This window comes from Lolium perenne, chromosome 4, assembly GCF_019359855.2.
Source record: "Lolium perenne isolate Kyuss_39 chromosome 4, Kyuss_2.0, whole genome shotgun sequence".
Classification (NCBI taxonomy): Eukaryota; Viridiplantae; Streptophyta; class Magnoliopsida; order Poales; family Poaceae; genus Lolium; species Lolium perenne.
In genome coordinates, this window is record NC_067247.2 from 3,401,310 (window position 1) to 3,415,975 (window position 14,666).

General features: G+C 47.9%; 1 protein-coding gene across 1 annotated transcript; it reads left to right on the plus strand.

The window, feature by feature from the left end:
- Nucleotides 1-1,023: 1,023 nt before the first annotated feature.
- Nucleotides 1,024-1,377, plus strand: LOC127347996 (uncharacterized). Its single transcript, XM_051374117.2, has one exon. It carries the CDS (start codon nucleotides 1,076-1,078, stop codon nucleotides 1,373-1,375), a length of 300 nt encoding a protein of 99 aa, XP_051230077.2. The 5' UTR covers nucleotides 1,024-1,075; the 3' UTR covers nucleotides 1,376-1,377.
- Nucleotides 1,378-14,666: the final 13,289 nt, after the last annotated feature.

Genomic DNA, 14,666 nt, shown 5'->3' on the forward strand with positions numbered 1-14,666 from the left:
CGCCCTTTAGCACCCGCGTCGGGCCTCGTTTTGATCTAACAGACTTGGTCGATGATCCAGAAGGCTAAAAGAAAAAATTATTCGTTAATAAGTGCAATACAAATAAATGAATGCATCTAGGGATGAACATATAGACTAATTGATACATAGATATACACCTCGCCGGAGTTTGTGATGGACACTTCGTTGTCTCTTCTAATTTGTTCAGACTCAAGTCCCTCGCCGAAATCATTCAGAAAGTCTTGGAAATCGTTGTCATCTCCATCGTTGGGTTCCGGACCACGGGCACTCTCATAGATCAATTGCTGCACCGCTTCTTCCCTCTCCTCATCTCGGACGAAGGTGCCGTCCTCCATACCTCAATGTCACTGCAAAATTAAGAAAGCAATTGTATTTCATTCATCATGGATAACAATTGAAATGAAGAAAGCAAAAAACCCTAACCCTAACCCTATCCCCCTCCTCCTCCGCCACCGCCACCGCCACACACTCGGCCTTTGGATCCGCCACACACTCGGCCTTTGGATCCACCACACACTCGGCATTCCCCCTCCTCCTCCGCCACCGCCACTCCTTCTCGGAGTATGGAACTACGTACATGGCGAGTTTATGAACAATGGGATGGGCAGGAGCACCACACACTCACACACCACTCCTTATGTGGAGTCTATATATATCTCGCCATTCGATAGGCATGGCCACACCCACTCATGTACACTCGCTCGTCTAACTAAGTAAAGCACATCTAGCAAGAGGCTAGTGACCATGGCTTCACTCTCGTCCCTCTTGCTCGCGTCGGCCTTCTTCCTGGCTGGCTCCATCTTCTTCTACCGCTACGACGCGAGCGGCAACAAGTCCGGCGGCACAACCACCACCGCGCACCTCCAATTCAACATATGCACGACGACTACACGGGTCCGCGCCCCACCGCGAAGCGCGTCGTCTCTGGGCACACCAGCGACAACGACAACGTCACGACGACGCTGAAGACTGCGCCGCGGCAGTTCGGCGACATCGTGTTTTTGTCCGGGCCAGGCTTTTCAAGTACATCCAGGGGAAGAACGCCTACAACGAGATGATCGAGATGACGGCGCCGGTGCTCACCAAGGTGGCACCCAGCGACGGGCCATTCTGCGCCTCCTCCTTCGTCGTCAGCTTCTACGTGCCGGCCAAGAACCAGGCGGACCCGCCGGCCGCCGACGGCCTGACCGTGCAGAGGTGGGCCGGGGCCAGGTACGCCGCCGTGCGCCGCTTCGGCGGCTTCGTCGCCGACTCCGACATCGGCCAGCAGGCCGCGCTACTCGACGCCAGCCTGCAGGGGACCAAGTGGGCCGCCTCCGTGTCCGACGGCGGCAGCGCCGGCCCCGTGTCCTAAGCGGCGGCAGCGCGCGCGCGGGTGGGCACGGCGCAGGGCTGGGCGGTGCGCGTGTCGGAGGGCCGCGGCAGCTCGCTGACGGCGAGGGCCGCATCGACATTTTGTCGAACAGTCTACGCGCGGTGGCGACGAGCGGCGGCGCTGGCCTTGGCGCCGGCGTAGGCGTCTCCGTCTGTGGCGTCTCCATCCTGGTCTCGCAGCGGCGCGCGCGGCGTGGAGCGCGGCGGAGGAGGAGGGGTAGAGGGGCGGGCGATAGCGCCGGAGGAGGAGGGGTAGAGGGGCGGCGTGCTCACCTTGGCCGGGTTGCCGGCGCGTGGAGGAGGGGAGAGCGGCGGGCGAAGGCGAAGGCGACGGCGTGGGCGACGGCGACGGCGCGTCGGCTCTGCGGCGAAGATGGCGACGGCATGGGCGCGGCCGACGGCGTGGGCGACGATGGCGTGGGCGCGGGTCTCTGCGCGTCTGCCGGAGGAGGAGGGGAGAATGGAGAAGATGGGGGAAATTTTGCCCGCGCGGCTAAGTGTAACACAGGGGAACCCCACCAACCGGTACGAAAGGTCTTTCGTACCGGTTGGTGGTACCAACCGGTACCAAAGGTATTTTTTTTCTTTTTCTTTTGCTGTTTTCTTTTCTTTTGTTGTTTTCTTTTCTGTTTCTTTTTTACTTTTCTGTTTCTTTTTACTTTTCTGTTTCTTTTTCTTTTCTTTTCTTTTCTTTCCTTTTCTTTTCTATTTTTTTCTTTCCTTTTCTTTTCTATTTCTTTTTTTCTTTTCTGTTTCTTTTTTACTTTTCTGTTTCTTTTTTTACTTTTCTGTTTCTTTTTCTTTTATTTTCTATTTCTTTTCTTTTTATTATTTGCTATTGCTTTTCTTTTTCTTTTCTATTTCTTTTCTTTCCTTTTCTTTTATATTTCTTTTCTATTTGTTTTCTTTACTCCCGCCACGACGCCGTCCGCGCGGGAAAGTTTCCCGCCACGTACGACGTCGCGCGGGAAACTTTCCCGCCACGACGCCGCGCGTGGGAGAAAAAAGGCGGGAAAGAAAGGGCGGGAATAAAAATTTATTACGAGTGAACTCGAATTAAAAGTACATAGCTTAACTGAAAATTAAAGATACATGGCCAAATTCTACTGTTGGAGTCATTCAGTCATACTCATGCCTAGCCCTGTAGTAGTCGCCACTGTAGTCGTCGTAGTCGCCGTCATCATCGTCGCTGGCATCGGGGTCGCGGTACTCGAATGTCGGCGGGTGAGCACGCGTGGGCTGGGACTGAGGGTAGCGCAGGCAGGGACCACGGTAGGCCATGACGCCCTGGAGAGTTCGGCCGCGCCACCACAGCCGACGGCCGGCCTCGTTGATGTTCGGAGGAGGCGGGCCGCCCTCCTCGTGCCTGGCAAGCGCCCTCTCACGCCGATTGATGAAGAAGCTTTCCCAAGTCGGGCTGTAGTCGGGATGCCACTGGGGATTCCTCCGCTGCTCTGGCGTGAGCTCGAAGTAGTAGTGGTTCGTGATGGCCATCTCGCGCGCCACACCTAGAGGGACTGGAGGGACCGGTACGCCTCCGACGCTTAGCAACCAGCCGGTCGGGACGCGGTAGCCCGGCGTGCAGGGGTAGTTCGAGGCGCAAAGCGCCTCCGCCTCCCGGGGGGTTAGAGATGCGATGGAAGCCATGGGAGAGAATGATGAGGTTTGCAGATATGAGTCTAGATGTGATATGTAAATGGTGGCCAAGCCTACATATATATAGTGAAAAAATGGCGGGAAGACAGAGGCGGGAACCGGTGGAAAGCGCGGGAAGAAAATAGGCGGGAAGACAGATCGAGGCAAACCTTTAGTACCGGTTGGTGGGTGCAACCGGTACTAAAGCTGTCGGCAGGATAAGGACGCCCTGCTTGATGAGATATAGTATGTAGCGCACGACGCCCTGTCGGTGGGATAAGGACGTGTGGGTAACCTTTAGTACCGGTTGGTGGGTGCAACCGGTACTAAAGCTGTCGGCGGGATAAGGACGCCCTGCTCGATGAGATAAAGTATGTAGCGCACGACGCCCTGTCGGTGGGATAAGGACGCGTGGGTAACCTTTAGTACCGGTTCGTGTCTGCAACCGGTACTAAAGCTGTCGGCAGGATAAGGACGCTCTGCTCGATGAGATAAAGTATGTAGCGCACGATGCCCTGTCGGTGGGATAAGGACGCGTGGGTAACCTTTAGTACCGGTTCGTGTCTGCAACCGGTACTAAAGCTGTCGGCAGGATAAGGACGCTCTGCCTATAAAAGGAGCATCGATACACCATGGGAAGCAGCTCAACAAGCCAACATGGATGGAGAGTTTCATCACCATGGATGGAGGAAAGGGTTGGGAAATCTCCCGTGGCGGAACTTGTCGAAGATGCCCTTGGTGCACACGCCCTATGGCATCTTCGGAAGTTCCGCCTCGGAAAAATTTCCCTGCAAGCCCGTGGAAGACTCCATCTCCTCTAACAATGTTGGGGAAAGGGTTGGGAAATCTCCCGTGGCGGAACTTGTCGAAGATGCCCTTGGTGCACACGCCATATGGCATCTTCGGAAGTTCCGCCTCGGAATTTTTTTCCTGCAAGCCCGTGGAAGACTCCATCTCCTCTAACAATGTTGCGGAAAGGGTTGGGAAATCTCCCGTGGCGGAACTTCTCGAATATGCCCTTGGTGCACATGCCCTATATATGGCATATTGGGAAGTTCCGCCTCGGAAAAATTTCCCTGCAAGCCCGTGACTTAACTAGTAAAACAAGCCAACCATCTCCATTGTTAATATCTTACATACAGTAACATCATTACACAAAAGTGATTTCCATATTGAGATACACAAGTTATACTCCATCTCCTCTAGTCTTCTGAGTTTTCTTCGCCCGTTTCCCTTTCTTCTTACTGCGACGCAACCATGGACAATCTTCATTGTTTAAGATGATGCTTGGGTCAATTTTTACCTTGAAGGGTGGAATATCGTCAAACTTATTATAATCTTCTGACATGTCTGTCTTGTCCTCTACTCCCACGATGTTTCTTTTTCCTGAAAGAACTATGTGCCGCTTTGGCTCATCGTATGATGTGTCCTCTTGCCTTTCTTTTCTTTTTTCGGTTTGCTAGACATATCCTTCACATAAAAAACCTGAGCCACTTCACTGGCTAGGACGAATGGTTCGGTGTCGTACCCAAGATTCTTGAAATCCACTGTAGTCATTCCGTACTGCGGGTCTACCTGTACCCCGTCTTTCAGGTTGAACCATTTACACCGAAACAAAGGGACCTTGAAATTAGGTCCATAGTCAAGTTCCCATATCTCCTCTATGTACCCATAATATGTGACCTTGTTCCCATTGCCATCTTCTGCATCAAAGCGGACACCACTGTTTTGGTTGGTGCTCTTTTTGTCTTGGGCGAAAGTGTAAAATGTGTTCCCATTAATCTCGTACCCTTGAAAAGTCGATATAGTAGAAGATGGTTGCTTGGCCAACAAGTACAGCTGCTCATCATCCGTGACATTCATGAGACGTGTTTGCAACCAACCGCCGAAAGTCTTCATGTGTTCTCCATCAATCCAATCTTCACGTTGCTCCGGGTATTTAGAGCGTAAGATCTCCTTGTGTTCCTCTTTGTACGGAGCCACCAAGATGGAATTATGTAGAACTGTGTAGTGTGCTTGAGTGAAAGAATGTCCGTCCATACACGTTGCTGATTTCTTTCCTAGCGTGCCTTTTCCACGCAGTCTCCCCTCATAGCGCGATTCAGGAACACCGATCGGCTTAAGGTCAGGAATAAAGTCAACACAAAACTCAATGACCTCCTCTGTTCCATAGCCCTTGGAGATGCTTCCTTCTGGCCTAGCACGGTTATGAACATACTTCTTTAAGACTCCCATGAATCTCTCAAAGGGGAACATGTTGTGTAGAAATACAGGACCGAGAACGCCAATCTCTTCGACCAGGTGAACTAGGAGATGTGTCATAATATTGAAGAAGGATGGTGGGAACACCAACTCGAAGCTGACTAGACATTGGACCACATCCTTCTGTAAATTTTGTAGAGTAAGTGTATTTATAACATTCTGAGAAATTGCATTGAGGAACGCACATAGCTTCACAATGGGTACTCGAACATTTTTCGGCGTAAGCCCCTCAATGCAACCGGAAGTAATTGTGTCATAATCACGTGGCAGTCATGAGACTTTAGGTTTTGAAACTTTTTCTCCGACATGTTTATTATTCCCTTTATATTCGACGAGAAGCCGAGACGGGACCTTGATGCTACTCAGGACTTCAAAAAAGATCTCCTTCTCCTCTTTCGTAAGAGCATAGCTGGCAGGACCTTGATACTTCTCTGGATTCAGGTTGTTTCCTTCGTGGATACTTTGCTGGTCCTGCCGTGCATCCGGTGTATCTTTTGTCTTCCCATACACGCCCAAGAAGTTTAGCAGGTTCACGCAAAGATTTTTCGTCACGTGCATCACGTCGATTGCAGAGTGAACCTCTAAGAATTTCCAGTAGGGTAGCTCCCAAAATATCGACTTCTTCTTCCACATGGGTACGTGTCCGTCAACATCATGCGGAACAGATTGTCCGCCGGGACCCTTTCCAAAGATCACTTTTAAATCCTTGACCATATCATATATAACTTCCCCAGTAGGGCGGGTAGGCTTCGTTCGGTTATCTGCCTCACCTCCGAAATGCTTTCCTCTCTTTCTTACGTGATGTTGTTTTGGAAGAAATCGACGATGCCCTGTACACATTCTTGTTTCCCAAATAATTACTGTCAGTCTCACCTAAACAGTGTGTGCATGCATTGTATCCCTTGTTTGACTGCCCTGAAATGTTACCAAGAGCAGGCCAATCATTGATGGTTACAAATAACAACGCTCGTAGGTTAAATTCCTTTTGTTCGTGCTCATCCCACACATGTACACCTTCGTCACGCCACAACTCTAAAAGTTCTTCAACCAATGGCCTCAGGTACACATCAATGTCGTTGCCGGGTTGCTTCGGGCCCTGGATGAGCACTGGCATCATAATGAACTTCCGCTTCATGCACAACCAAGGAGGAAGGTTATAGATACATAGAGTCACCGGCAGGTGCTATGGCTGAGCTCTGCTCCCCGAAAGGATTAAAGCCATCTGTACTTAGACCAAATCTTAAGTTCCTTGCGTCATCTGAAAATGACTTGAACTCTCTGTCGATTTTTCTCCACTGCGACCCATCAGCGGGGTGTCTCAGCATCACATCTTTCTTACGGTCCTCTTTGTGCCATCGCAACAACTTGGCATGCTCTTTGTTCTGGAACAAACGTTTCAACCGTGGTATTATAAGAGCATACCACATCACCTTCGCAGGAACCCTCTTCCTGGGGGTGGACTCACCCTCAACATCGCCAGGGTCATCTCGCCTGATCTTATACCTCAATGCACTACATACCGGGCATGCATTCAAATTCTCGTACTCCCCGCGGTAGAGGATGCAGTCATTGATGCATGCATGTATCTTCTGCACCTCTAATCCTAGAGGGCAGACAACCTTCTTTGCTTCGTACGTGCTAGAGGGCAACACGTTCTCCCCTGGAAGCATCTTCTTTATTATTTTCAGCAACTTTTCAAATCCCTTGTCAGAAGTACCATTCTCTGCCTTCCACTGCAGCAATTCCAGCGTGGTACCCAGCTTTTTCTGACCATTTTCGCAATTTGGGTACAACAGTTTGTTGTGATCCTCTAACATTTTCTCCAACTTCAACCTCTCCTTTTCATTTCCGCAGTTCATCTTCGCATCAAGAATGGCCCGACCCAAATCGTCATCCGGGTCATCAAAAATCGGCTCATCGAAAATGAGCTCTTCTTCAGCTTCGTCTTCCCCCATTCTACTACCACCGTCTTCAGTGAATAAGGGATAGTTGTCACTATCCTCTTCTTCTTCGTTGTCTTCCAATATAACCCCTCTTTCTCCGTGCTTGGTCCAACAATTATAGCTGGGCATGAAACCATTCTCCAGCAGGTGGACATGAAGGGTCTTCGAGGTAGAGTAATCCTTCATATTCTTACAGGAACTACATGGACAATACATGAAACCATTCGACCGCCTGTTTGCCTCAGCCACGTTGAGAAAATAATGCATGCCAGTAATGAACTCGGGATGGCACCGGTCACCGTACATCCATTGTCGACTCATCTACATTTTATATGTATATCAAAAATCATTAAGTACACAACATCATGGATATATGAGTGACCAACTTAATTAATATTCAAGTTCATCACATAAAACTAAGTTTTTTTATAAAAAAGAAGAGGCTCACCGAGGTTGTACGGTGCCGGCTAGGGGACGACGCTAGCGATCGACAGCGGTGAGGACAGGGATGATACTAATTAAAACCTACAAAATATACCATAATTTCAGCTCAAATTGATTATAAAAAAAGTAAAATCCCTAACTTAGGCATTTCATCAAACACCTTGCTAGCACTAGAAAAATAGTACGAGTTAAACTACCAAAGAAATGAGCTAAATTAGGAACGCCGGAAGAAAGGATGATATTGCTAACCCTTGGATAGATGGAGGTCGTTAATCTTGTTAAAATGGTGGAGAAAGAATGAAAATTTGTTGGAGTGTGAGAGGTGCAAAAGTTTTAGAAATGTGAGAGAGATGAAAATGAGAATGGATCGGGGGCAGGGGAGGGGCAGTGAGCATATATGAGGCACCCTTTAGTACCGGTTGCTAACACAAACCGGTACCAAAGGTCCAACCTTGGCCCCACCCTCACCTGCCATTCTGGCCGAAGACCTTTCGTACCGGTTCCTAACACGAACCGGTACGAAAGCTAAATGCTGAACCGATTTAATGCCTGAGCGTCCGAACCGGTACAAATGCCACCTTTAATACCGGTTCGTAAGGGAACCGGTATTAAAGTCTTAGATGGATGAGAGGTTTTCTACTAGTGACCAAACGTTCTTGAGGACACACGGGGATTTAGGCTAGTGCTTTCGCTTCATATAGTTGATTAATCTTCATTGTTTTGATAAGTGTTGTGTGGGTGAACCTATGCTAATGCACCGCCCTTCCTAGGACTAATACATACTTGTGATTAAACCCCTTGCAAGAATCCACAAATACAAGAAAGTAATTAAGATAAATCTAACCACAGCCTTAAACTCTGAGATCCTGCTATCCCTCATGCATTGATATACCAACGGGGGTTTAGGTTGCTGTCACTTCGGCAACCCCACAATTAGCAAACGAATACAAGATGCATTCCCCTAGGCCCATAAAGGTGAAGTATCATGTAGTCGACGTTCACATGACACCACTAGAAGAATAACACCACAACTTAAATATCAAACCATTAAATATTACTCAACATAGTTCACTACTAACATTTAGACTTCACCCATGTCCTCAAAAACTAAACAAACTACTCACAAGACATCATATGGAACATGATCAGAGGTGCTATGATGATGAATAACAATCTGAACATAAACCTTGGTTCAACGGTTTCACTCAATAGCATCAATAACAAGGAGTAATCAACACCGGGAGAGTTTCCCCTATGAAATAATCAAGATTCAACCCTAGATGTTACAGCGGAGACGAGGTGCAGCGGTGGAGATGACGGTGTCGGTGGTGGAGATGATGATGATGATGATCCCAATGAAGTCCAGCTCGATGACGGTGACGATGGCGACGATTTCCCCCTCCGGGAGGGAATTTCCCCGGCAGATTTCAGCCTGCCAGAGAGCTCTTTTCTCTCTGGTGTTTTCCGCCCCGCAGAGGCGGCTGTGTCTATTCTCGATCCTCCTCTGCACCTTAGGGTTTCGGGTAGATGAAGTACGCGAAAGGGAGATGGCCGAGGGGGGTCGTGGGCCCCCTCCCCACGTGGCGGCGCGCCTGGCCTGGTGGCCGCGCCGGCCTATGGGGAGGGCCCATGGCGGCCCTCCTCGGCCTCCCCTTTTGGCTGGCTCCTTCTTCTGAAAAAATAAGAGCTTCGGTATATTTTCCGTCAATTGTTGATCTTCAGAAATATTCTATCCTGGCGGTGCTTTTTCCAGCAGAATCCTGACTCCGGTGAGTAATTCTCCAATAATCATGAAACATGCAAAATAGGTGAAATAACATAAGTATCATCTCTAAATATGAAATATATCAATGAATAACAGTAAATTATGATATAAAATAGTGATGCAAAATGGACGTATCAGGGCACATCTCAAAGTACCCCTAATTGGATTTAGTGGCACTTGGCAAAGTGCCCCTAATTCGATTTAGTGGCACTTGGCAAAGTGCCCCTAGTTAGATTTAGTGGCACTTTTAGAAGTGCCTCTAATTGGATTTAGTGGCACTTTTAGAAATGCCACTAATTGGATTTAGTCGCACTTGAGAAGTGCCCCTAGGTAGTGCCCCAAATACCTTTAGATACGCAAGTAAATGTGGCACTTGAAAAAGTGCACCTATAGCTAATTAGTGGCACTTTGGTTCAAATTTAGGGCACTTTGAAATGCCCCAAATCTTATACTGTGATGTAGTGTCTACAGGGCCATATATTTTCTGTACTTGGATTTCCTTGTTTGCCGAAAATCGTGCGCATGAGATGGAACCGCTAGATGCTGGCCACGTATACCGGGCGCACCGATGGGCGCATACCCAGGGCGCAGGCAAGCCACGTCCCAGCCCAACAAGCATGCCAAAATAATTACCATACTTTGAAAAATATATCAAATAGGACTTATGGGTTGTAGCAATCTAAATATTTTCTCAAACTACTTTTTGGGATTTGTTTTTGATAGCGAAACAATTGGGAAGCAAGTAAATATATTTGTTCTGACTGCTAAATCACACTTCAAATGGGCATAGTTGAAGTTGTGATTTTTTTTCTTGCTAAGCTCTCTATTTATTTGTTGACTTTTAATGTCTATCCTTATCATTTTAATTAATGTTCTATGTCATTGGCAGGATTTTGAGTCTTTTTTTGTACAAATTAGAATCTAGGTTATGGGAACATTGAGCTTGCTTACATAGAATAATTTGTAGCAGATACATTAAGAAAGTTTTCTTTTATAGCAGTAGTCAATATATATGCTGAACCTATATGATTAGGTTATATATATACACAATGAAATGGTAAACTTATTTTACCTGTATTTGCTTCTTGTGAGCTGAAGCAATGGTTTTGCTTACACGCATAATCCTTATAATTTTCAGTGATGAAGTGGTATATACGACATGCAGTTTTTAAAACAAAAGAGGAAATTGATTTCTCTGCATGACACACTTTTAAGATAGCAGCTTTGGTTTCTCTACATTAATATTCAACATTGAAATAATTTTCCACAAATCAATTTTCTTGATTTCTTGATTTAATTGACTGACTAGGCGTTGCTAGTGACTAAATTCGTAAGGTTGGAGTTACTGGTTTTCTAAACCCGTGTAAAATATTTATCTTCGATGTGCTATAAAATGCAAAACATGCACTAGTGATGAAGACAAACTTGAAAATGGGATGGAGTTGACTAGCGGTGAACTTTTTTAACTGAAACATCGAATGGTTTTGCCGTACTTGGTGATGTACATGGTACCTGAAATAGAAAATAGAAAAGGTACTAAACTGATGTACTTGGTGACTATATATGTGAACTTGTTGTGCTTGTGTCATGAGATATGTATCTATATGACTACATGTGAACATGTCTTTGTGGATGTTAATTATATGTGGTGACACTGGTAGAAAAAGAGGCTTCCGTCCAGCCCCATTAATCGCGAAACTGTAGGAACCGCGACTAATGAAGTCTTTAGTCGCGGTTCGGCAGGCGAACCGCGACCAAAGGCCTGGGCCCAGGGCGCTCGGTGGCCAGCTGGTGCACGTGAGGGGCTTTAGTCGCGGTTGGCCAGGCCAACCGCGACTAAAGGTGCCCGAAGGCCTTTAGTCGCGGTTGGCCAGGCCAACCGCGACTAAAGCTCCTCCCCTATATATACCAGTTCAGCACACTCACTTAGCCATTTGGTGCCACTTCTCTTCACAAACTTCACAAGGGGTTGTTAGGTTTGCTTTTGGCTCCTCTTATGCACACAAAGTGTTTGATGAAATGTCCCAAGAGCATGAAACAAACATGATATGAAGTGTCGGAGCCACGCTTGAGCTTCCTCATTTATTTTTTTCTCCTCGATCGCGGTTAGCAAGTTGAACCTTTCATATGTGTCATTGATAAAATATGCATGTGTGTAGTTTATTGTTTAATTTCTATTGTTTATAGTTAGTTAATTTAACAAATGCATGATGGTTAATTATATATTTTATACTATTATAATAATGCAGATGAATCGGTAATGGATGTACGGTAACCGACTCTCCGGCGAGTTCACTACGGATTTGAAAGATTTCCTCGTAGTGGCTAATGCGAACAAGCAGAAGGGTTTTGTTATCTGTCCATGTGTTGACTGTAAGAATCAGAAGGGTTACTCTTCCTCAAGAGAAGTTCACCTGCACCTGCTTCGGCACGGTTTCATGCCAAGCTATAATTGTTGGACCAAGCATGGAGAAAGAGGGGTTATAATGGAAGAAGATGAAGAAGGGGATGATTTCATCGATGAAAGCTATCTTGCTCATTTCGGTGATACTTTCATGGAGGATGCTGAAGGTGAAGGGGAAGGTGAAGGGGAAGGCGAAGGTGAAGAAGAGGCACGTGATGAGACCGTTGATGATCTTGGTCGGACCATTGCTGATGCACGGAGACGCTGCGAAACTGAAAAGGAGAGGGAGAATTTGGATCGCATGTTAGAGGATCAAAGAAGGTCGCTGTACCCCGGATGCGATGATGGTCTGAAAAAGCTGGGCTGCACACTAGATTTGCTGAAATGGAAGGCACAGACAGGTGTAGCTGACTCGGCATTTGAAAACTTGCTGAAAATATTGAAGAATATGTTTCCAAAGAATAACGAGTTGCCCGCCAGTACGTACGAAGCAAAGAAGGTTGTCTGCCCTCTATGTTTAGAGGTTCTGAAGATACATGCATGCATCAACGACTGCATCCTCTACCGCGGTGAATACGAGAATTTGAATGAATGCCCGGTATGCACTGCATTGCGTTTTAAGATCAGAGGCGATGACCCTGGTGACGATGTTGAGGGCGAGAAACCCAGGAAGAGGGTTCCCGCCAAGGTGATGTGGTATGCTCCTATAATACCACGGTTGAAACGTCTGTTCAGGAACAAAGAGCATGCCAAGTTGTTGCGATGGCACAAAGAGGACCGTAAGTCGGACGGGGAGTTGAGACACCCCGCAGATGGAACGCAATGGAGAAAGATCGACAGAGAGTTCAAAGATTTTGCAGCTGACGCAAGGAACATAAGATTTGGTCTAAGTACAGATGGCATGAATCCTTTTGGCGAGCAGAGCTCCAGCCATAGCACCTGGCCCGTGACTCTATGCATCTACAACCTTCCTCCTTGGTTGTGCATGAAGCGGAAGTTCATTATGATGCCAGTGCTCATCCAAGGTCCGAAGCAACCCGGCAACGACATCGATGTGTACCTAAGGCCATTAGTTGATGAACTTTTACAGCTGTGGGGCAGACCTGGTGTCCGTGTGTGGGATGAGCACAAAGAAGAGGAATTTGACCTACGAGCGTTGCTTTTCGTAACCATCAACGATTGACCTGCTCTTAGTAACCTTTCGGGACTGTCAAATAAGGGATACAATGCATGCACGCACTGCTTACATGAGACTGAAAGTGTACATTTGCCAAATTGTAAGAAGAACGTGTACCTTGGGCATCGTCGATTTCTTCCGAAAATTCATCCAGTAAGAAAGAAAGGCAAGCATTACAACGGCAAGGCAGATCACCGGCCGAAGCCTGCGGAACGCACTGGTGCTGAGGTATTTGATATGGTCAAGGATTTGAAAGTCATCTTTGGAAAGGGTCCTGGCGGACAATCAGTTCCGAAGGGAGCTGACGGGCACGCAGCCATGTGGAAGAAGAAATCTATATTCTGGGAGCTAGAATATTGGAAAGTCCTAGAAGTCCGCTCTGCAATCGACGTGATGCACGTTACGAAGAATATTTGCGTGAACCTCCTAAGCTTCTTGGGCGTGTATGGGAAGACAAATGATACAAAGGAAGCACGGCAGGACCAGCAACGTTTGAAAGACCCTGATGACCGGCATCCGGAATGGTTTCAAGGTCGTGCCAGCTACGCTCTGACCAAAGAAGAGAAGGTCATCTTTTTTGAATGCCTGAGCAGTATGAAGGTCCCGTCTGGATTCTCGTCCAATATAAAGGGAATAATAAACATGGCGGAGAAAAAGTTCCAAAACCTGAAGTCTCACGACTGCCACGTGATTATGACGCAATTGCTTCCGATTGCTTTGAGGGGGCTCCTGCCGGAAAATGTTCGAGAAGCCATTCCGCGACTAAAGGTGGGGTCCTATAAAATCGCGCGGCGCGAACCGCCACGGCACTTCTTCTTCTCCGCGCGAACCAGACTGCTGCGCCCCTCGACGCCGCCGCCCTCGACGCGAAGCTCTGCCGCGCCCGACGCCCGCTGCCGCCGCCACACGCCGACGCCGCTCGTACGTCGCCGTCTTCCGCCGCCGCGCTCTCTCCCCTTCTCTCACTTCGATCCTGCGCCGCCACACACTACCGCGCCGCCGCGCTGCTCTCGAGCGCCGCTCGCCGGTAGAGAGAGGGCGGCCGCCGCGTTGCGCCGCCGCCGCCACACGCGCGTTGCGCCGCTGCCGCTGCCGGAGCCCGCTGCCGCCGCTGCCACATGCCGCTGCCGCGCGCGCGCTCTCTGCGCCAGAGAGAGAAAGGCCAGGGGCGCCGCCTGGCCCACTTTTTTTTTGTTTTTTTTTTAATTTGTAACTAAGTTTTTTTAATTAAAATTGTAACTTAATTAATTAAATTGTAAATTTGTAACTAAGTTTTTTAATTAAAATGGTAACTTAATTAAATTGTAACTTAATTAAAGTGTATAATTAAAGTGTAACAAAAAAACTTAGTTACAAACAAAAAAAACTAAAAAAACGGAGCCCTCTCTCTCTCACCGTCCGTGCTCCTCGCCGCCCTCCTCCTCTCCCCTTCCCGCGCGCCGCCGGCCGGCCCTCTCTCTCTCACCGCGCATGCGCCGCCGGCCGCCTCCTCTCCCTTCTCGCGCGCCGGCCTCTCTCTCACCGCACGCGCACGCGCCGTCGATCTCTGCCGTGCCGCCTCACTAAAATTTGTAACTTAAAATTTGTATAACTTAAAATTCGTAACTTAAAATTTGTAACTTAAAATTTGTAACTTAAAAT